Source organism: Limanda limanda, chromosome 14, assembly GCF_963576545.1.
Source record: "Limanda limanda chromosome 14, fLimLim1.1, whole genome shotgun sequence".
Classification (NCBI taxonomy): domain Eukaryota; kingdom Metazoa; phylum Chordata; class Actinopteri; order Pleuronectiformes; family Pleuronectidae; genus Limanda; species Limanda limanda.
Window position 1 is genome coordinate 26,173,817 of NC_083649.1, and position 24,218 is coordinate 26,198,034.

General features: G+C 41.6%; 2 protein-coding genes across 2 annotated transcripts in view; both read right to left on the reverse strand.

Annotated features, from left to right (window-relative positions):
* The window catches only part of dlg2 (discs, large homolog 2 (Drosophila)), a 178,888-nt gene extending 173,815 nt beyond the window's left edge, over nt 1-5,073 (reverse strand). Inside the window, exons 1-2 of the mRNA XM_061086350.1 lie at nt 4,344-5,073; nt 3,464-3,595 (exon numbers count right to left, since the gene is read on the reverse strand). Of these exons, the coding sequence (XP_060942333.1) occupies nt 3,464-3,595; nt 4,344-4,362 (151 nt within the window). The 5' untranslated portion in view covers nt 4,363-5,073. The remainder of the gene's footprint in view (nt 1-3,463; nt 3,596-4,343) is intronic.
* Nucleotides 5,074-8,799: 3,726 nt separating this feature from the next.
* Nucleotides 8,800-24,086, reverse strand: sytl2a (synaptotagmin-like 2a). The gene is made up of 16 exons (XM_061085364.1): nt 23,986-24,086; nt 23,672-23,826; nt 23,224-23,347; nt 17,181-17,716; nt 16,309-16,383; nt 14,317-14,448; nt 13,395-13,487; nt 13,198-13,245; nt 12,988-13,076; nt 12,668-12,772; nt 12,100-12,272; nt 11,854-11,956; nt 11,490-11,754; nt 11,293-11,398; nt 10,576-10,781; nt 8,800-8,948 (listed from the first exon to the last, which is right to left on the reverse strand). The coding sequence occupies exons 1-16, from the start codon at nt 24,084-24,086 to the stop codon at nt 8,800-8,802; spliced, it is 2,460 nt and encodes an 819-aa protein (XP_060941347.1).
* Between the last annotated feature and the right edge of the window lie 132 nt (nt 24,087-24,218).

A 24,218-nucleotide genomic window follows, 5' to 3' on the forward strand; every position in this document is an offset into this window, starting at 1 on the left:
AACACATTTTAAACAACTCAATGCACTTTTTCTTGCTTGTATACATCACAAACTTAATTTGATAATAATTTGAAACATTGTCTTATTTTTGACGGATTTATATCCTTAACATTAATCTTGTCAGAGTCCTATGTCATTGAACTTGTCATGCAATTCCAAGGGGGGAGGCTTCTGCCGATATATATATTAGAAATAAATCCACTCCAAGCGGCTGTACTCAGTCCTTTACTCCGGTCATTGATTTAGGTTTTTTAAATGCCAATTCTAAAGCATGATATAGGAAGATGGTCAGAGCTTTTAAGCAGCCTGGATCACCTGAGTTCAACCCACAGCGCCTGGACAGTGCTCGACCACTGTCAGCAAGTACACTCTAAAATCAGGTCTGTAATAAAGCACAGTTTGAACACATCATGGCCTTTGGAGGATGGAGGATTGCTATTGAATCGATCAACATCATGTTTTCTGATAAACCAGTGACTCCATTAACGGTATTTGTAGAAGCCATAAATAGAAGAATATTATTATTATTTTGGTTCTGATACCAAGTATAATGGGTTTGTATTATTTGTTATTTATTGTTAAGTTGTGATCAATTTAATTTGGCAAGAAGTAGATCACCTAGGATATGGGTGAGGGTTATAGTGTACATGAGCACCTGTTCACCTGTGTGTGGAAGGAGAGAAGTGAGTGGAGACGCTGTACTCTTTGTTGACTGCAAAGCTTAACTCGCTACGCAACCCTATGCTACGCTATATTACGTTTGATTGCTTTAAATTACGAGTGTGTGCATGTTCCAATAGGTCTATCATCTTTTTCTTTAATAAAAGTGGAAGTGCATTTTTATGGATCTCAGTGATATTTGGATCAGCGCATCAATCATTAGGCTTTACTTCAGCCTCTCAGCAACAGGTTGGTTTTCTTGAAGTTGCTACAGTATTGTCTCTTCAGGTAGTGGACACTATATTTCAAAGAATTTCTACAGATTTTTTCCTAACTTTTTTATAACTTCTTTGCACACTTTTAAAGCCAGGCTACTGAAGTGAACCACACTTCTCACACTGAAACATTCTTCCACAGTTGTTTGTATATTTAATTGCAAATTACAAAGTTTATAATGTTTAATTGCTTATTATGGATGCTTTGGCATCTGGCACTTTGGAGAATCAATGCATAGCAAGTGGCCTGAATATACCTTCATCAGGCTTTTTTTTGGTAATAATGCTATTCTATAATGACATCATCATTACATTATACTACATGAAGAGACATTTATTCCTTAATTAAATATCTGTAAATCGTGTCTCTATATATATTGTTTGCAATAACTACACTGGATGTCATTTTGTGACTTCATGGTGAATTAATTACATATTCAATATGCTTATCATATGATGGGGAACCATTTTCTGATCAATACTGACAATACATTTTGGAAAAGGTGGACCATATTATTTTTCACCTTGGCATTGGAACTTCGACCAATGCGTTCCAAAATTGAATCTTCTGGAGATGCTCTTAAAAGTTATATAACAATTGTTATCTTATTCTGCGCAAACACACACAGACACACACACACACAGACAGACACACACACACACACACACACAATGATCAGCCTAAATAATACTGGACTTTTACTTAATAGTTTGTGCCTTTATTATATACATTTATGATGTAATCAGTGGTCTTTTTTTAATTGGTAGCCTCTTTTGTTAGCTTGGTGTTTGGACAAAATGGAACATGTTAATTGTTTATTATTAGATAGAGGCAACCCATTGGCTCTGACAGTTGTTAGTGAAGAAATTCCCTTTTGAAACAAAAAAACAACATAAAATGCCTCCATACGGCTCCAAGTCTAAGCCCCGATATTCAAATTAGACTCAAAACGGTGTAATTTACAACACGTTTTTACCCTAAATGTCCACTGTGATCCACAGTTATAAAGTTTCCATAAAAAGTCACAAAATGGAGCGCAAATTCCCCTTTAGGCTGAGCCATAGGTAGATGCAGCGGGAGGTTCTCTGCACATAGTGTTCACAGCAGAAACAAATCCTGAGTAACGTCGGGTTTACACCAGACGCTGAAGCGACGCCAAGCCTTAAGGCCGGCGCATGCTTCTGCGTTTTCACGGGCCTGGAAGCGTAAGAGCCCTTCCGGGCCCCTTAAGTACTTACGTTTCCCTTCTTAAGTGCTTACATGCGTCGCCCAATTTTTTTAACTAGACGGCAAAGCTCCGCAAGAGTCACATAGCCGGCAAGGCTGTGATTGGTCTGCTAACTACATCATTTCCGGAGTAGCATTTCCGGTTAATGCCGGAAATACGTACTCTCCCCATAGGCTTGAGTGGAGAATACATAATTTACCCTGGACACCCGACATTGAACTGAGCAAACAGCGGAGAAGTTCTTGAAGATGGATGACATTAAATTAATAATTGAAGTGGAGAAGTACAGTTAGTTGTATGATCCTCGGCACATGTTGTAGAAATACAACCCCAAAAAGGACAAATGCTGGGACGCTGTTGCATTTAATGTTGGAGCAACAAGTGACTATATGCTTTTATACTACTGGGTCAACGGGTGATATTATTAGCGCTGGCGGGCGCTTCAGCGTCACTTCCGCGTCCGGTGTAAACCCGGCGTAAGAGGTGGAGACACCGGGTGCAGCAGACAGAGACAGGAAGTGAAGTATTAACTCCACTGAGGAGATCACATGATTTTTTTTTTACAACACATAGATACCGGTGTCGGCTCGTATCACCACAAACTCTCTTGACATCTTCGTCTGTGTCTTCTGCAACACTTTTTCACCGGGATATTATTTTTGCATCTGTCGCACATTTGAAATGTCATCAACCCCCCACCCCCCTCGCTTGCGGTGAAACAGGGGATCGGATCCCCCCGCTGGATTCACACATGGACTTCTCCTAAAATATACTAGGAGGTCAAGTGGAGAAAGTCCGTAGAAACTCACTCTGCCATTTGCATTCAAACATACACCTCCTCCAGAGAAAATAGGGAGGAACAGAGTTGAGATCATGTCTGAAAGCAGCAGGTGTGTGATTGATGTGTGATACAGAAAGTGCTGCATATAGATGCACTGTATGAATGTGTGAATGGCAAAACTGTACTGTCAAATGCATTGAATGGTCATCAAGATGAGAAAAACTCACTTTAAATACAGATCATCTACAAAGTAAATTAATGAGAGCTCAACAGTGGTGCTGGCTGATATTACAGTTTGATTGCCCTCTTGTGCTCATCACAAGTTTTCAAGTAAGCCATTCATCCAAACAGCACTTCACCATGCCATGACCCCATTTTTCTCAAACTAAGAAAGCAGTCACAGGCAACTTTTGAACTTTAGTTTAACACTGTTTTTCTAAGAACCACTGCAATATGAATTCACATATGAACTGAAAACAGCAGTTGCACAATTAACTGGTTGTAGTCCACTGACTTACCAAGAAGGGCTTCAAATAGGTTGCTTTTGAAAATCCCCATCACTCTCTGAATGGCAGTTTTGAGCTGCTGCTCCTCCGGCTTCCTCAGTTTAGTGCAGTACTCCTCCAAAAGCCCAAAGGCTTGCGCTGTGTCTGCACAGGAGGGAGCAGAAAACACATGTGTTGCTTGGGGTCATTTACTTCACATTATATTAGGTACATTCTTCCTACACTGATCAGGCACTATATTGAAACCAATAACTGCTTCTAATATGACTGATCAGCTCAGTGTGTAGAAATGTAAACAATATTTATAAACAAATATATAGCACCAACATTGAATAATCTGCCAACTAGAACTATAGGTACAAGTGTATAAAGATAAATGAACTGGGCTCAGCTGGACTTGCCCTCCTCCTCCAGCTGCGCTCACACCACGCTGCAGAGACAAGAGACCCTGTTCATGAGTCAAAAGGTTTCACTGGAGATTGGAAGCTGGCTGCACGGATTTGCTACCATCCAGCAGCATGGGTTGAGGTGAGGGCTCCGAGCAGGCCAGTTAAGTTCTTCCTCACCATATGGAAGATCAACTTGTTTGTGGAGCTGGCTTTGTCAGCTACACTCAAAAAAGGCACAAACACTAACCGCTGCCACAAAGTTGGAAGAGTCAAAAGTTTGTTTGAGTTTGAAGGGAGTCATATCCATAAACACTTCCCTGCACATTCTCATGCCACTAGAAACAAAGGGTTGACTTACCAAACAGTTCAGACAGCTCAAATCAAATGCAACAAGCTGATGTGACCACAATGCTTCAAGGTCTCTCACATGCAGTATGTACAGGGTCGGATAGAAGCTGGAGAAGGAAAAATCTTTTTAACTTGTGGCACATTCAGTGGCTCACCTTTTTTTCTTATAGGCATGGCTGACTCAGTGTAAATCTGACTCTCCGCCTCCAGCTCGGTCTTCAGTGCATGGTGAAAAAGAACAACAAAAAACCAAGGGACACTTTAGGGAAAGAACTTAAACCAGTGGCTCTCAAAGTGTCAGGGCACCATCAGCGGGCCCCTGGGGGGTGTCCAGGAGGTCTGTGCCCAGCAAGGTACGGTGGTGGTGGGTGCAATAAAGTAATGTGATCCAAGGTGTCTCTGTCCCAGGGGGCAGCGCCCACTGTAGTCCAGGAGAGGCTCAGCAGAGGTCCCGGGAGGGATGTGTTTATGTACAGGAATGTAAGGGATGTGAGGATTCCTGGTTTAACACATTGTGCACACGAGGCTGAGCATCACGTCAGCCCGTGTCCACTTCACCACAACATCCAATAACTGCAGAGGTAACACAGCACAGAAGTGCTTTGTCATGACTGGGTCCGTGCTGGTCCAGACAGCCTCCAGTAGACACACAGCTGGAGCCGCACGGTGGACACTCAGGCTCCCCGTCCACACGGTGGATGTGTGTGGACGCCGGTTCCGTGTCGCCTGCTGAGGTGTGAGGGTAGCCTGGGTTAACGCTCTCTGCCCCGGTCACGGTGACACACAGCCGGGTCGGTGTGGCGGTCCTCTGCGTGGAGAGCTGCTCCTCATCCCCCGACACTCACACGGGAAGTTTCCACGAAGAGGAACGCGAGCGTAGAGGAGCCATGTGACGTTCCACCCGCCGCCGAATGGATGAGGACTTCGAAAAAAGAAATGTCAGCCGTCTCCCTGTTTCTTTTCACCAGGTGAAGTAAATGTCAGCCCACACGTAACGGTCACGTCAGAGTTTTCCGTGTGGAAGTTGTGAGTGATGGAGGAGCGTGTGTGTGTCCCATGAGGCGGGTACTGACGGTTCATGACATGCAAACAAGGGCCGTCCACGCTACGGGTTCAAGTTGCCTCTACGCACGGATTTAAACATGCGTGTTGTCCATTAGTGAGCTAGCTCCATGCTACATCCCCAGCAGTGAAAGGATGCTTCCCCACTGCGACGTCTGGCTGTGGGGAGATACCTGGCTGCCAACTGAGGAAGAACACGCGTGGCGCTCACAGGACTCCATGTATTTTCACATTCCGTCAAATGGAGCCTGAGCGTGCGGAGGGAATTGACTCCGGCGGAGAGGCAGCAGCGTCCCTGAGCTGCCACATCTGTTACTTGTAGAAGCAGGTGCAGCACCGGAGCGTTAGCATGAGAAGTGACAGCCTCACCAACAGTTTGGACCCGGACAAGACAGCCATAATGAGTACAGAGACTTCCGTTCAGCGCTTTCAAAATAATACACTCGTTAACCAGATCCTCTCCAACAAACTTGAATGACCGTGATATGTGTATAAATGTGTATTTATGTGGTTATCAATGTGTATTGAAAAGACCCTTGGTGATAAAACTAATGCTTTTGTTCAGATTATTTTTTATTTGCTTAGTGTACGTTCCAAGCAAGAGCCACACGTCTTCCACATGATCATAAATGATTCAACATAAGTCAGTCTACACAAATAAAACAGGCGCACAGTGGCTCATGTCCAATGGAATTTTAATGGGGGGGGACAACGTCCCTGGATTCTGCTAAATTCAACTTCCTTATTTGTGAAGGGATCTTAGCACTGCGAAATTTAACTGAGCGTAAACACGTATAAGTGTTGCCTCTGACTATGGAATCCCTACGAACAGACTTACAGAGAGAGATCGGCAGTATAATTTATGACAAACCAGCATCACGTCACAAGGTTACCTTTGTACACCATCCTGTGATCGATGCAGTATGTAGTTTTACACAACATATGTGACTGAGTTGCAACTCCATACTTTTAATTTGAAAGGACGATGGCCTGACTTCAGAGGCGAACAGGGCAAACTTGACGCAGCTGTTAACTTACCTTAGCAACGCAGAGGCAGGAAGCTGGTTAGCGGCTTCGGCAGCGATGGACAGACCATGAGAGCCAATCATAGCGCGGGATTTATTGTCGCATCAGGGTGGATCGACCAATGAGAAAGCTTTAGACCTGGGCGAAGGTGAGAGGTGAAATATTGCTGCATTGAATGTACTGTAGGAAATTTCATTATTATTATTATTATTATTGTTATTATTATTATAAGGGCTTAGATCTCAGGTAAATTACATATAAATGAAGTTTACTCATATAATTAATTTGTTGTTTTGTTCAGTGGTGGAGGAAGTACTGAAGTTTAGTACTTAAGTACAAGTACAAGTACCCAGGAAAATATATACTTAAGTAAAAGTAAAAGTACTACACCAACAATCCTACTTAAGTAAAAGTAAAAAGTACTTACTTTTAAATTTACTTTAAGTATTAAAAGTAAAAGTACTCACGCAATGGGTTGTCTCTCAATGTCTAGGCTGTGCCATTTTGATAAAGAATGCAGATATAGCTACTGGTAATAGTCATGCCTCTACAGATGTCACTACTAGTAATAATTATAAGCAAAAACATTTGCTAGTATGGCCTGCCCCTTTAAGGAACGGGCCCAGAGAGTGACGTAGTGCACCTGGGTAACTTGTGCAAGAAGTGTGTGAATACGAGAAGTGAACGACCACCTGGAGGTGATGAGAGTGTTGCTCCGGTGGACAGTCAATAAATAAAGTGGCGGCGTTAAAACTAAAGAAACGTCTCCTCCTCCTTCTTCACGGAGTGGTCCGGACGGCTGCTTACCGGCCACTGTGTGTGACTGTGTGTGTGTGCGTATGTGTGTGTCACCCAGATGCGTATGTGTGTGTGTGTGTGTGTGTGTTACCAGATGCGGAGCTGACGAGTGGGCACCCTCCGTCGGCCCAGCGCTAAACAGAGTAGCTGATGGTTAGATAGTGATCAACTACGAACTTTAACAGGAAGAGTGGAAATGTTTGTTGGCGTGTGTGTGACTGTGTGACTGTGTGTGCGCGTGTGGAGTGCTGGCGGTCAGTGACTGAGCCGCTCCGTCACAGCAACATTTTGGCGAAACTGTGATCATAAAATGTAACGAGTAACGACACATATTGTAGAAATGTAGCGGAGTAAAAGTATAGATAATAGCTGCAAAATGTAACGGAGTAAAAGTAAAAAATATGCACTATTATTTTTACTTAAGTAAAGTACAGATACGTAAAAATTTACTTAAGTACAGTAACGAAGTAAAAATACTTTGTTACATTCCACCACTGGTTTTGTTGTAGTGTGTATGTGTGTGTGTGTGTGTGATGGTCACGAAAGAGAGTATAACTGATATAAGTGCAGCTGCTGCTGCTGCTGGAGATGAATGCAACCTGAAAAGAGTGATTTTTTGCGCTGTTACCACCGCAGTTAGCATGGTGGTTAGCACGGTAGCGCCGTTATGAAACTTCGTCATAAGCGTGTGTGACCATACACACATGCCGTCAGTGCTCTAATCAGCCACCATCAGCCGGACAACTCCGCTGGCTTAACACACTTGTCACATTAATCAGAATCGTAGTTGTGTTTGGGTTTATTGTGATATGGGAAATGAAACAGGAAGTTTGAGGTCCGGAAATGATGTCGCTCCGAAATACTGTCGTTAGTGGACCAATCACAGCCAAGGGCTGTCCCTAGGCTCTCCGAAACGTCCACGGATAGTTAGAAAAATCAGAGGTGCACGAAAAGCTCTCCGAGGCGCTCAGAGTGGGCATTTCTCTTTCCGTTTCTGTCCGTGTCAGTAAAAACGGAGAAGCATATATCAGCCTTAAGTTTGTGTAGGGAGCCTACCAGCATTGCTTCTTGTTGAATAATGCTCATAATTTTCAGTTATCATGAGAGAACATCAAAAATGAAACTGTCAGGCTGGTAAAGAGGGTCATGGCTGTTAGTTTTACACTGTTATACTGAGGTACAGATGCAGCAAGAACTACTAAAAATCTAGGATCATTGCTGCTTCCGAGGTAAATATTTATCATCTGCTGCCAAAAGCTCTGCTGCATCCATGTGTTGACTTTCTAATATGAAACAAACCTCTCAAAAGGAAACGGTTAGTCACCTAAATATTCTGTTTATTGAAGATGCTTGAGGCACTAATTACACCAACAAACAACACAACTTTATACAAATCACAAGTGCTCAGATTGGATGTATTTTCAGATTACATCAATTTTATAACTTTGATTGTGTCTTCTGCCCTATTTTGTCTTATTTCTATAAATAATCATTTTGAGATGACAAATTTAACATGTGGTTTAGCCTATATAAACTCAAGTGGTGTATTTCATTAATATCAATTTATTCAAATTAATTTATCATACGATAATCATCTGTCATCCAGATACATACACAGTGCTCATCAAGGAGGCGGCTTTCACTCGAGGGGTTGATCCAACAATCCAACCGTTCATTCAGTGTGCTCATACGAGGTTTCCACACATCTGTCAAAACACTCCACTCTCACTTTGACATGCTTTTTGCCAACACAAACATTCTCAGAGGTAAAACATCCTCCACCCATTCACCATCAGACTCTAACATCCTCTGCCATAAATCTGCTTCGGCTGCAATCGAATCCATCCAGACCACCTCCAGCCCGTAACTCTTCCCTGCAAAGAGAGGGGGCAAAGGAGTTAGTTTTTTTACTGTGCAGGCAATCATGGAAATCATATTATAACAGGAATTCTAATTATTTGTGATAGAATAATAGATTGTAGCTACGGGTGAAACAAAACAAATTACACATTGATACAGGAATTGATGCTCTACACCATCTCCAGAGTGTAAATGTGATGATTTATATTAATATAATAACATTATCTTGACATCCACAGTTCTAGTCTTGACCTGATCACCGGCACTGTACACAGGAAGTGGATACTGTGGGCAACCATAAGTACCTGAGTGTTTACAGCATACTGACAAATTACGTTTTGGTGTGAACACAGAGAAACTGTGCAAGATGGGATAAAAAAGACAGATTTTCTTTATGTCAGTGTTCTAATGCCACCAGCATTAGTGATGTTACTTTACAGATACATTGTAAACTCTGTTCTGTGTTTGTGAATTTGAACAAACAGGGATCAAAAGGTTCTGTAGTAAAATCAATGTTGGATAGCAGCTTAGTCTCAGTTACTTCTTGTTACAGACAAGTCAGTCCAAAGTAAAATTCTTCTCTCTGTTCATAGATATATGTTGTGATATGATCAGGCTTTGGATTTTTCAAACATAAGCCCTTTTAATTCTGCCTCTAGGTTCCCTGCACAGCTTAGCCCTTTATATTATCCCAGTGCAGTTTTTCTGTGCTTTCATCACATGGACCTTTTATTGAATTTTGTTTATTTATTATTTCTTCAGATGTCTTATTGTTAGTGTCGTTGTCCTGCAAAGACAATCCTCTTGTGGGAGAGTAGAGATCTGAACTGAACTGATGAGAATTTAACTGCATGTTATCATATCAGGTAGACTTTCAGACTTTTTTTCAGGATCTGTCCTTGTTCTGGCCTTAACATTTTCTTTATCCTTGTTTTTGCAATTGTATAAAAGGGTAAATGGTCTGTATTTATATAGAATATTTCTAGTCTTGATGACAACTCAAAGCGCTTTACAGTAGTGTTTGCCTTTCACACACACATTCACACAGTGCATCTATGCGCAGCACTTTCTCTTTGAGTTCAGTATCTTGCTCAAGGACACTTCAGCATTAAGAAAGAGGAAGACTGGGATCGAAACGCTGAGCTTCTGGCTAGAGGACGACCGCTCTAACACCTCAACCACAGCCGCCCTTACAAACTTTTTTAGCATATCAGTTCATTAGTCTATGGACTTAGACTTTGGATTTGTGTTTTGGTATATGTATTTTGGTTGTTTAGATTTTGGATTTGTTAGATCCAGTTTTACTTTGAAATGTTTTACCTTGTGTGTCTATCTCTTTTTTACTTCCTGTCTTTCTGTGGTTTCCCTCCTCTGTGCTTGTCATGGCTTCTTGTGTATTTATTCTCTTTTCTAAGTCTATTTCTTTGTTACTTCGTATGCTTGTTGTTGTTGGTTCCTGTTTAAATAAATATGTTCATTCATTGGGTTTTCCTTAAGTTTTAGTTTAGCACACATTTCTGGGATTTGAATTAGTCTTGTTTGAACTGTAAGCCAGAAAATTCAATCACATTTCCTCACAGCTCCTTGCTGCCTAAATTTGGTTCCTGCTTTCTAACAACCTAACAGTCAGTGCAATCTTACCTGTGCCTAGCCCAAGCCTCAGGCCGCCGATGTAGTGGCTGCTCAGTCTGTCGTGATCCCAGACTGTGATCTCGACACAGGCCTCTCTGAGGTCCTCCGTCCGGAAGCCGTCGTACACCATGGTGTGGTTGAACATGGGGTTGACTGTCCTCTTCACCACCCGTGTCTTCTGGCGGCTTTTCCTGCTTGTGTCAGGTAGTACAGTGCTGACAGAGGGAAGCAGTTAAAATGTGTTCATTCATTTAGGCAGGCAGGACGAAAACAGGGAACAGAAATAGTTCAAATCAGAATAAATAGAGAAGTCGTTATAACATAAATAATCACATGAATAAATGCGTCAAAGTATATTAGGCCTTCAGCTTATGACGAATGCTGACTAATAGACAGATTATTATTTGTAAATCCTTTAAAAGAGGAAAAAGTGGGAGGTATAACTGTGTTTACATTTACATTAGTTTTCAAAAGGGAGTCAAACAGAATAGCATAATCATGTCTTGGTTAATTTAAATTCGTTTTGTTCAATTTGCTCATCAAACAGATCTTTTGTATTTTTTTCCAAAGTCTGACATTTTTATTTGGCATCTTCATCTTGACAATGATTCGAAATATACAAAACCACGTGAAAAGACGCATGATACAATCATATGGGTTTCTTGGATTAATTAAATTGTGAACGCTTTCCACAGCAGTGGCCTAACACATTGGAGGACATCCTACCATTTGACAAACGGGTCGATGATCACTCCTCTGACTGAAGGGAGATTCTTGCAGTCCTTCACCCAAATCTGCACCTCACCAGTCTCCATCCTAGATGTTCTCTTACCTGTGGATGCAGTCAGACCACAATAAGTGATAATAATAATAATTTCAATGGAATGAGATGATTTACAGAGCTTGGGGAGTCATCAGCTCACTGTGGGATGTCTGCGGCAGGAATCTCAGGGCCACTCTCATTTGTCCGCTGCTCTCAATCAGATGGGAGGGAGACGGGTGGTTTGAGGAATGTGCTGACATTACCCTGGACTTTAATGTGTATTCATTTATCTGTGTGTTGCTGAAGTCCCACTCTGACAAATCCAGGTCCACTTCGCCCAAGAAGCTGTTCCGCCCAAAGGTGTCGTTGTGCCACACAGAGACATACAGATTCTGAGTTTTCAACACTTCTATTATGATCTTAAACTTCGAAAGAGAAGAGAGCAACAAAAAACAAAATCAGGGTGTACAACATGGAATAGATGTATAGAGAAATTTTAAAGAGACTAAATATGGAAATCTTACTCGAAGGATTTCATTGTAGTTGGGGTTAAAAGTTTTCTTTTTTACTGTGGTTTTTCTCTTCCCTAACTTTGTTTTGTCAGGAAGTAGATAACATTTCACATACCTGAAAAAAACAAAACAGAATTACTTATTCTTATTTACTCGTATTACTCTTATTAGCAAGAACATAAAGTATAATGAGGAAAGGGCAACTGTATAATAAATTTGTCGTCCCTCTCACATTGTGAACGGGGAGGAATCACTTACGGGTCGGAGCGGCTCTTCTTGGTGTCCGCCACAGCCAGTTCCCTGCAGTGCACCACAAAGATGTGAAATTCTCCCAGCTTTTGGATGTAGTTCACAGCAAACTGGATGTTTCCCTGGACTTCAATGTCACTGAGGTCTCCAGGGAAAATGCTGCTGCTGGTGCTGCCACTGACCTGATCATTCACAATATAACATGAGAGAGAAAACACCCTCTCTGGATTTGACTCACTGTCATGTCACAATGACTGTATCAAATTACTACCCCATTTCTTCCCATTCCATTCTTCTTTCACCTTTCTTAGCGAGTGGGATTTTTTTCAGGAAAAACATGTCAAGCATCTGCTAAACACAACAGTGCCCAGCTGTCTCAGTAAATAACTGTTTTTGAAGTATAAGTAATACATTTGGATTATCGCCAGCCTCATAACAACAGAATCGTAATCTAATCAATAACTTGGTTGCTACATGACACAGTAAAAAAAATTGTTAGGTTTAAGTTTAAAGATTTCATAGAAATTCCTTTTTAAAATAACTTTAAAAAAAAAAAGCAAACTGCGTGAGGGCATACAGACGACATGGAGGCCATTCCAGAGGAGAGGCTGATGTTCGATGTGGAGCTGCCTGTGTTTCTTCTCCAGCCCAAGTTGGTCTCAAAAGTGCTATCACTGTCAGTCTGATGATGTCAGAGAAAACAGAAAAGCGTGAATGAAACACAAACATGAAAAATCACTGACAGAATTAGAGCAAACCAATAATTAAGCTTCTATACGAGAAGTAGAATTGGTAAATATATCGGTTGACTAGGTGTAATGTAGATGTTGAAGACTGTGGTAAATATTATACTTTTGTTGTGAGGTCAGTTGACTATACTGGTGTGGAGTGGGTTACCTCGTCCTGCTGGAGAACAGGCACTGACACACTGGTCTTTTTCTGCTTTGAGTTGGACAGAGTAGAGGCTGGTGGTGGAAGTGATGAAACTGGAGGAAAGATATGACTTCAAATCTTTTACTGAGTTTCCCCAGCATGTGCATGCAATGACATTACATTTAAAGAGTGGACTTAAATGTGTTATATCATAAATTACACTTTCGTTTTTACCATCATCCACACTTTGCTGCCTTGATTCATGTTTTGTCATCTCTTCTCCTAAGAGGAAACGATACAGGACATTAGACATTATTATTTAACACTTCTTGGTTAAGACCTTTGTTTTGTTTCACAGAAAAAATGCACTAAAAGCTTTTTGCCATCAACTAACACAAGGGTAGTGTATGAAGTAGTAAGAGTTGTGTTACTTGGTTGTGAGGTGAGGTTTTCCAGACTTTTGGATGAAGACATCCTTGAAGATAATCGTTTCAAAGCTGACCTGATGGGACTCTCATCATAACCTGGCACAAATGAAACACAATCAGTTCTGGAAAATATACTCCACACAGACAGTGCATGGTCTCTGATTTACTAAACTACCAGCGGAATCTACAATGCTTCTGCTTCTAAAGTATATTGCCCACGAGTATCCTGGGTATGAGTCTTATCTGATTTCTCACCATAACATCTATGAGATGGTTCAGAAACCTGTATAAGTTATTCACATGCCACAGTATCCTGGTTACTACTGGAGTACTGCAGGTATGTCCAAATGTATCAATACCGTGACAAGATCACTCAAAAACCTGCTCACACCCAGGATACTAAAATGCATGTAAAGTGTAAGAAGTCCTAGTTAATTTAGGTCAAGTCCTTACTAAATCCATTTTGGAAATATAAAAGATGCTATCATCACAGCAAATCCCTCTATATTGTTGTATGTAACACAAATTTTCATTATTAAAGTAAAGTGATTATAGCTGCTTCTTACAAATCAACATCAGCTGATCTTTAATCTAAATCAAACAACATATAACTGAAAAATAAATATTTTTCTACTGATTAAAATAAAGGACAAATCATCTAACCACATGTTCTACAGTTTTGTACAGATACTCTTTAAGAGGTTATACAGAAGAGAAATCCAGGTCAATGTGCACAGATCGTAAAAAAAGGACACAAATTTAGAATTTGAAGAATTTGTTGGGGCAGGTTGACTAACTAGTTAAATCAGACTCACTGTGATGTTAATGTGTTAATGTGATTTGTTAAAAAAAACATGACTGTGATTTCCATTTCTCAATCATTATCTTGAAGAAACATGAATGGAGAGAGAATTCAAAAGCTCACTGCCTGAACTTGCCCGAGACAGGGAACAGGCCCTGGTTGTTGTGTCTTGGCAGGAGTTTCTGTCTTTATTTTGCACAATCCAGGAATTGCTTCTGGGCCGACTCCCCACACTGGAATTGTCACTCTGGTTACCTACAAAATCTCTGAGGAAACTTTGTGTTCTGTGTTCCGTGCCATTCTCACCAGTAACTTCTTTCTCTTGGTGAAAAGGAGGGACATGGGCCATCTTCTGTGGCCCGAGGTAGTGCTGATAATCCTGAGGGATAAAAGATCTGGCAAGGCGTGTAAAGGTCCTCAGTTTGGACGGTGGTGAATTAGAGGAACTTGAATTACTTTGTTGTCTGTTTAGGTTATCATAGTAATCCTCTCTGTCCTCTGCATGTAAGGGTAGAGGACATGAGAGGACGTCTGTGGTAGGTTTGGTATCTGTTAATGCTGTTTGCTTTGCTCCATGTGAAGGACTCTTCCTCTGTCTTGGCACTGGTGATGGCTTCCTCTGTTGCTCTTCAAAAGCCTTAGTTTGAGGGTTGATGTCTATTGAAAAGGTTTTCAAAGGAGAATCCTCCAGCCTGGATCTCATAGGACTGGAGGACTCTCTTGGTAGGACCCTTGGGTGGCAGGTCTTAGATGGACTCATCCTGACTTCTTCATCCTGGTCTTTTGATCTTGGTATTTGGGATTTACTGGGACTGAGGGGCCTTTGTTGAGACTCTGCATCAGCCTTGACTTGTTGTTGGTGACAGGTTGAGTGTGAATCCCCAGCACTGCAAGAACCCCTCAGCTGTGGCCTTTCTGGACTCTGACTAACAAAACCTTTGTCTGTCACTTTCAAGTTGGTTTTACATGTAGACTTTGGTTGTCCCCCCTCAGACTTAGCTATATTATCTAAAAGTGTTCTTTGATCAGACTGAGTGGAAACCATTTTAGCCCTGAGTATTGAGCTGATCGATGCATTTTTGACAATTGCAGTGTTTTCCGTGGGTCCAGTATATTCTGTCTGCCTTAAGTTCTCAAGCTCAGTGATCTTGGCTGGCCTATTCTCTTGAAGATTGGAACTGGACTGACTGGGAAGAGAGACTGGATCACCTTCTTGCTGCTTTGGAGCATTAAAAGCTACAGAGGAACACACAGGAGGGATTTCCTGTGACTCTGTTACTGAACCAGTCAAAGAGTCATCTGTGTCTTCATATATGAGCACTGGATTAGCTCTATATGTGCCATCCTCGTTTGATAAAACTACAACGAGGCTACATTCAGTTTGTGGTAACAACATATTTTCTTGGGATCTGCAAGCTGTATCGTGAATTGTATCGTTTTGAGCTAATATATTGTCTAAACTCTCCACATATGTCTTAGGGCCATGTGAAGTGACTGCTCCTGTCTTGGAGATGTCTCCTTGGTTTTTGTCTTCTCTGAGAAATTTGATTTTTGGGCCAGTGTTTTCTCTCTCCCAGAAAGCTTTCAGGTTAAAGAGTCTCTGTGAAAACTGAACAGCTTTGCCTTCTGTTGCATCCTGCTGAATGTCTTCATCTACTGTGGCCACTGTCTCCTCAAATGAAGTGTTCTGCAGTGCTGCGAGTTGTAGTGTTCTGACCTCTGTCATCTCTGTGGGTTTAGCGTCATGTGTGACGCTTGCAGTTTTGTCCATAGTTGTATCTGTAGCACCGAGGGAGGTTTTTGGTGTGTTGCCCGGTTGTTCCTTCTGTATCAAAATGCCTTCTTTCTGTGGACTCTGCACTTCAGCTATTTTCTTTTTCTGTCTTCTAAAAATACCAAGCAGTCTTTGTCTAGGCTGTGGTGAAACAGCATGAGATAACCTCCCTGAGCTGACACTATTTGGTGACGTGGTATCTGAGGTGGTGTCAACAGAAATGTCAGTGCTTTGTTCAGGCAGGTTTTGATGATGAGTGTTGTGTCTGGTTGGCCAATCTGTGGGCTGAGCCTGAGAGTGACGTTCCTCTTCAGGCTCTGTCTCCAGGTAAGCAGGCTTACCTTGCACCTGCTCAGCAGAAACAAAGCTGGGCACTGCAGGGCCAAGGAGCTCCGGGTGACAGTGCTCAAAGACACCTGAAAAGACAGTAAGCACCTGTAGATCACTCATGTATATATCAGTACTGTAGACTGCACACACAGCAGGCCTATAATATAATTACCTTTGTAGCATTTATTGCTGTCAGATGAATTGGGGCATTAGTACTGTAACCACATTCTACATGTTCAATTTCAGAATTTTGGAATTTTAAATGGCTCTCTGCCCTACAGTAAAAAGGTGCGCACACACACACACCAATTTTCTTATGCTGTCTGAAATATGTTATAAATTCTTTGAATTCTATATAGAGTAGATTTAGTTATTTACTTCCTTCATGGCCTCTGAATACACATTTGTGACATGTGTGGTGGCCATTCAATGAGGAGATTGTCAAGGCTGTGGAGGCCCCAACGATATCCTCACACTTCATCTAACAGTAATATAAAGACCAAATAAAATTTAAAAAACTCCTGGACTGAGACATTGGTGAAAAAGTTATAAATGTTGAAATTAACAAAATTCTTCACAATTACGGGACATATCCAAATGCAAAAGAAAGGTGTAGTAAAGCCCCAAAATAGAATCATGAATTGATGCTTTCTTTTTTCTTGATGTCTTACCCACTGGTCTCAATAACCAGTCATGCAGTACATGCAGCAATGCACAAATTCATGCCAGAAAATTCTAAAGCAGGATGAATGTGAACGTTAGTATTTATATGCATTTTCATGCTTGTCTGATGTCAGAATGCAGTTGAAGGTGTAGTTATTCAAGTCATTGGCTGGTGGTTTAGTTGTTCCGTTGCTTCATTGGTTTCAAATAAAAATCTTACCACCAAGGACCTGCTTTTGTCCAGCTTCTTGCTCTTGCAGGTTTGCCTCATTTCTGAAACTGGCTTCAGCCTCTTGTGAATCCACTCCACACTGGTTGAGCATTGGCCTGTGTAGGCCAGAGGTGGTACAGCCCGTTTTCTCAGGGTAAGAGTTATTCACCAAGTTATTTTCCGTCTCAGAGGGATTGATGGAGTCCATGTCAAGCAAACTGTGCTCTCCCATCTCCTTCCCATTCTGCCACTCCACTCCGCTCTGACTGACCATGGAGCTGAACCTCACCTGCTTCCTGTCTATCCAGATCTCAGGTGGAGAATCTGAATTCGGCATGTCCAGGGGAGATAACAGAGAGTCTGCAGATGATGAAGGGTACAAGTGCTTGAGGATTCCCCTCAGAGCACTTGAGTTAGGCTGTCTACCTACTGGTCCATCTACCTCAGCAAAATGTCCTGTGTCCTGTGAGATGGTGCTGAGTGCTGTGTTTTCAGGCATTGGCATTGGAACAGATGCATCCTGGATGAACAGGCTCATGTCTTGTCTAAGGTTATCATAAGAAATTAAGCCGTCAGATGATGGTAAAAGCTCTGTAAAAAACAAAATGATTTTGGTCAACAACACACTTTTTGTCAAAGGTAACTACGGACCAACAGCAATCAACGGTATTCTTCAACTCCACGTAAAAGGATTTTCCTACAGTCATTTCCTGAAACTTTTGATTGCAGTCTTTTATCAGTGGAGACTGTTCTGGTCAAATTTTCCTTTTCTTTCTGACCCTTTAAAAGAACCACTGCACAAAATACACAACTATCAACAATGTGATTAAATCTATCTCCACCTGTAACTCTGTCTCCTCAAAATTAGGTTCCCAGAAAACTCAACTGCCTTCTCAATTAAACTTCCATAGGCAACATATTTTCTCTCAGATAACGTTTGTTCTTGACGGATAACCAATATGTTTCTACTCAGCTTATGCTTTTTTGCATTTCAACACATTTGGCTTTTACTTATGTAGATCTTGGTTTTGCTCTGCTGTTTTCACTTTGTCAGTCTATCTGTCTGTAAGTTAGCATGATTCCGCAAGAATAATTGGCCAAATCAACACAGAGCTTGGTGGAAGGATGCTTTATAGGACAGGAAGGAATTATAACATTTTGGTGCGGATCTGAATAAATGGACAGATCAAGGAACACCGCTCTCACGCCAGATTTCAAGTGACAGGTACACAGACTAAAGAGTGAACGACCAATTTAATGCATGAGAGAGAAACTGCATTGCTGTCACTTGCAGGCACACAACTGAAACTGAAACTGTAAGTTCTAACTGTCTTCTACCTCTTTTTTTGCTCTGTGTTCCCCCCTGTTTCTTTTGATCTCCTTCCCTGTTTCCTCTACCTGGAGCTGGGCGGGGCCTCCTGCTTAGATATTGAACGTCTATCATCTAGTGTGTTTTTTGTTGCCTGCCTTTTTTCCTGCTTATTTACCCTATCCTTTTTTTGTCTCAGAACCAGCTGCGCAGCATCCACCTGTTTGTTTACCTTCATCTGATCAGGCTTCAGCACCTTTGGATCTCCACTGCCTACCATACCCACCCCCAGCTCCAGCAATCGAACAATAAACCTTTTTTGTTACCATCAATCTGCTGTGTTTGTGTTCTGCACTTTGGGACCTCCAGAAGCAAATTATAACAGCGTGGATGGTAACACCAAGTGGCAACCCACCATGACGTCAACCATTGGGTTGTGAGCTGCTGTTTCCAACCAGAGAATTTGAATTCTGACCAGCACAAGCTTGGATTTTTGGAGTCAGAAGACCACAGTGTGGAGCTGATGAGGGGAAAGGGGTGGGTCTGAAGTCTACAGGGAATTACATTTATGGACAATAGCATGTGCTACTGAGCATGTGGCTGCTAGTGCTGCAAATAATGCTGCACACATTTATACAATTCAGCGACGGCGCAAAACACCTAGTTAGACATATCTTATGTGGCCTTAAGAACATCAACCAGCCCATGCTTCCTGGCAAACAGTTCCAAAGACAACATATGTCCGTGAAGGGGAACAGGGACAGAGAGGACCTCCTCCACTGACCACGGAGTGGTCAGTTGGAGAAAGCCAGAGACTGGGAGATGTTGGTGGACGTGGGCCAGCGGCTTACATTCCCATCACATATTGTCACTTCCACCCAAGACCTGACCTGATACTCTGGTCCAACACCCTGGGAATCATCTACCTGGTAGAATTGACAGTACCCTATGGGATGCTGTTGATGAAGCCAACGAGAGGAAAAGGCTGTGGTGTGCAGACATGGTATTTGAGGCAGAGCAAAGAGGCTGGAGAGCAATAGTTTAACCTGTGTAGGTTGGCTGAAGGGGTTTACTTGCAACGTCTGGGGATCCATAGATAAACCTTAAATAGTTAAGGCCGATATATGCTTCTTCATCTTGCCAGAGACTGAAACATGTGAACGCCTTCTCCGAGCACCTCGGAGAGCCTACGGATACCCCTTGGCTGTGATTGGTCCGCAAAGTGCATTTCTTCGTCAACATCCCTCCGAGGTAGAACAAGAGATGCCTATTCTCCCGTCCTCAGCCTCGATTGATTTAGTGGACGTACAGACCACCTCCGCCTCTGTCTCCTCTTCTTTTGTTGTTCTCGTCTCATAAAACACGTTACAAGCAAGTCCTCTTCCATGTCAAGCAGCTCCAGCTCCATCAACAGCCTTGGTCTGTTAGTTGCCATCGTTCAGTGTGTGTGAGGAAAGCCGGGAGGAGGTAAACAATCGCCGACTTCTATATACAAAGACGTCATGAGGTAGGCTTCTCTAAGCTTGTCTTCGACAAAAAAAACGTTGCGCCAACTACTGTTCTCGCTGTGAATTGTTTTCAGCACCCACAGCCTTCGGAGAACCATAAATGAAAAAGAGTCCGTCGTTTCTGTCCATCCGTCCGTCAGTAACGGAGTCGGAGTAGCATATTTCAGCCTTTAGGGTTTGCAACTTTTGTTTCCAAGATTAAAATGACATTGTAATATAGACATTCTGTTGCTGTTCTGTCGACGAATCAAGCTACGAAAAAGACAAAGTCAAGTGAAAATTTGGGCTGATAAGCGATCATAAATCAGTCTGTAAACATAACTACGTAGGCGACAGGCCTCTACAATATTATTGCTCTAATTCTTGCTTCACAGACATAAACGAGAAGGGCACTCAGAGAATACCAAGGCCCAACAGTCCCCTTATAAAACTACATTTGATTCTGACTTTTCATCTGTGAGAAATCTACAAAACACCTTTCTCACAATGTTATCGAAACTGAAAAAAAGCTCCTTGATCTGCCCCCTATTATGGATCTGATGTTATTGACTTCTTTTCTGAGACATATTGCGTCCTTCCACCATGTTTCATGATAATATGTGCAGTAGTTTTTGCATACAGACAAACAAACTTAATTCCTCGCCTTGTCAAAAGGCAGTAAGGGAAAGTATAACCAGCCAAGATGGGTGGATGCGAAACATTTTGGTGATATGTTAAAAACTAATGTAATCTGGGAGGAACTGTGCTCCTTATGCAAACATAACGGAAAATGCAGTTTTGTTGTGTGGGAACATACTTTTGAGGAGTCAGGGTTGGCAGCAGAGTAAAACAGTAAAAATGGTGCTGAAGCTGGTTTTCCTCATATCATATAATTTGCCAACAATAACATTGTTTTCCTGACTGCTATGAAATATTTCCAGCGGCCACAAGTCATGCAGAACAGATTAAGGCTTTGGAATGTACTCTGTGTAATCCTCTGGTTAGTCTGGCAGCCTTGTGTGTTTGGAGTAACATTCACTTAGACAACCTGTGGGAAAAGCCGGGTTCCTGATCAATGGCTCATTTTGTCACTTGTCTGCCACTTTTCCTGTACCAGTGTGTGAAAAGGCCTTCTCATTAATTGCAACAATAACAACAGCAACAAACAAAAAAAACTGATGAATGAATCGTGATAATAAAACTGTTAGTAAGGACAAGCAAGTACATGCGTTCAGCTGCCATGCAACCACTGCTCATGCCAACATGCTGTTCACAGCAAAGGTTGAAACAGCTGCAGCCCGACGGACCCACACACCTGGATGCCAAAACCATTTTTAGAACCAGACTTACATTGGATTGTAAAGTAACTGTTTTCACAGTTTTTCCATAGCAGTCACTCAGTTCAAAACATAGCATAGGATATATCATTAGACCACAATGGGAAAAATATTATTCTCTCACTTATTCATATATATATATATACATATTTCAATAGCACTGTTCACTTTACATACACACAAAAACTCACCCTCATTTTGTTTCTGGGTTTGATCAACTTCTCCAGCCAGCAACTGACTGTTCTGTTCTTCAAAAAAGTGACGGGCATTGAGATCACTGTTGAAGGGATTTGTCCTCTGCTTCAACAAAAGAGAAGGATTATAAGATTGCTAAAATGGGCCTGTTTTGGTAAATGATTTGTATATTTTCATATATTGGCATGTGAGGGAGCAGGTTCCCCCCGGAGCTACTAAACAATGTTCTGGTAAAATCAAACAAAGATTCAGATACAAGTATGCCAAACGTTTCTGTCTTGCATACAAGTGGCCTGATTCTTTATTTAGTTTCAGTTTGAGTGATATTGACTGGGGGTGAATTCAATTCTGTGTGGAGACTTAACCTTTTGAATTATATTGTATCTCCAGACATGTTCCTACCTTTGTGGGTGACTGAACGACTTGTTTCTGTGTATCAAATGGTGGGTCAGAAGGGCTCTGGTTGTGGTACCTGTTGAAATAAACCAAGATTGTATTACGTATATGTTTGTATATGTGCAATTATATCTTGAAACTTTCTGTATACCATATCTGCCCTTTTACATAAAAACGGTGTAACCTGCACACATATGGACACGTCTATTCCAATATCTCCTTATATTTATGAACAAACACTTTTTTAGAAATGCTTGTGCAATCATCTTGTGCTACTGCACTTACACCTACTCAGTAACATTTCTGTGCAAACCACTTCTGCACTGAATTTATTTAATTTTACATTTTTATTCTATTGTCTTTTCATGTTTTTATTCTCTTGTCTACCTCATTCTGTTTTGCCTGCTTCTGTCACAACATAATTTCCCCAGTGTTTGGATCAATATGGTTTTGTCTTATCTTACTTTCTCGGCCTTATATATATAATATTTGTTTAGATTTTGATTAAGAAAATCTGGGCACTCATCAAAGTGCTTACATCAGACTTGTTTTGGTCAGTGAAATCACCAGCTAAACATTGTTTACAATTGTGATCGCTCCAGTGGAAAACAGGAACATGTGAGACCTGACCCTCTAAGAAGATTATTGAGGGATATGGGGCCAATGTGCACAACTCCACTCGCTACGTTCAGTCACAGAGAAATACTACTCTACCAGAGCCCCATGTGATGGAGCTGAAAACAGACAACACATCATTCATATGTTCGGTTTATACTTTGCAGAGTTAAAGTGAGATAATAAGATAATATAATGTAATGATAATATAGTGTTTTTGGCATTACATTATCAAGGCAATACAGAATGTAACATGTCATTTCCACTTAAATCTAACTTTATTTCACTGTTCAATTTGAAAGGTGTCTGGTGAAATCTGATTCTTAACAAATCACTCACAGAACACCCGCCTGGACTCGAAAAACATCCTTTCTGGACATTTTCTAGATGCATCCAAACATCCTATGTAAACACTCAGTATACATATATATATATATATCTGTCACTAACAAAAATTCCACTTGTGCTTTAGACTGCTGCTGAAACAAGCTGTAAACACAGCACTGCGTCTACACTTCCAGTTTACACATTCACTTAAAGTTGAGTTTCAGGTCAGTGGAGATGTGTGATTCATTTTCATTCTGGATTCAGTGTCAAAACGAGGAAAAGAGCGGTCTCTTTAGCTGCTAAATGCTCAAAGGTTGTGTGACTTAAAACAGCTCTGTAGAACATATATGTGATTGAATGTGTTTGCTTTGGTTCTGTGGACTCACCTTCCACTGCTGAGCTGCGAGTGGGGCTCCTGCAGGAGTCCACAGAGAACAGGTGGCACAAACACTTCTTTATTCTCACTGCTGACAAAACTGGACTGCTCAGGCAATATCTGAGAGAGCTCCACTGCAGCACACAACACACACGGTTACACATAGTTGGTACACACACTGCATTGTTTATAGCATCAATGTCTGCCCGTATGTTGTAAATATTGTAATTTTGTGGGTTTGTTTATCTACACGTGACAACTATTGCACTTCCGTTAAAATGCATTTTTTTTGTAGTTTCTCCTCATGCTTGACAGAGGATGTCACACCTTGTTAATGAGACAAATTGAGACAGTATGGGCTATACAAATGAGATTGTATTGATTGACTGATGATGGCATCATGCTCACTTAACAATGTTCTTGAAAAAAAGAAGAAACGCAGGACGTAGCAGACTCACATATAGTTAGTGGTTTATGTGTGTGTCTCATGGAGGCCCTGATGATGTCAGAGCCATGGATGCGATCCTGATGACGAAGCTGCTTGGTCTCGTAGAACCATTCTCCAGTCAGGTACCTCAGCTGGCCCGTGTCACTCACACTCCTCTGGAGCTCCCTGTGTAAAGACATATCAAACAGAAATGACAGGACTCCATTAGGCTGAAGATACATTTCAAAATTTTTGCTATAAGAAATGTTATGTTTCGTTCTCAAATGCAGGTTACTAAGGAAACAGATACATAAGCTTTCTATAACATGGACCAAGGGAACTCACAGGACACGGTACTCGTCAGCCTTCTTCAGCTCAGCATCTCTTTTCAACACTGCCAGGATGGTTTCCTGCTCCTCCTCTGTCAGGTAACTCAGGTCGATCATGGTGGCTGTTCCTGGAAGCTCCCTGGCAGGCCGCCTCTGTTCTTTCGAGTAAAGTCAGTGTCAGTGGTTTACACAGAGTGGCTGATTTGTGCTTTGCACATGGTATGATATGGTGAAAGCTCTTTTTATAAC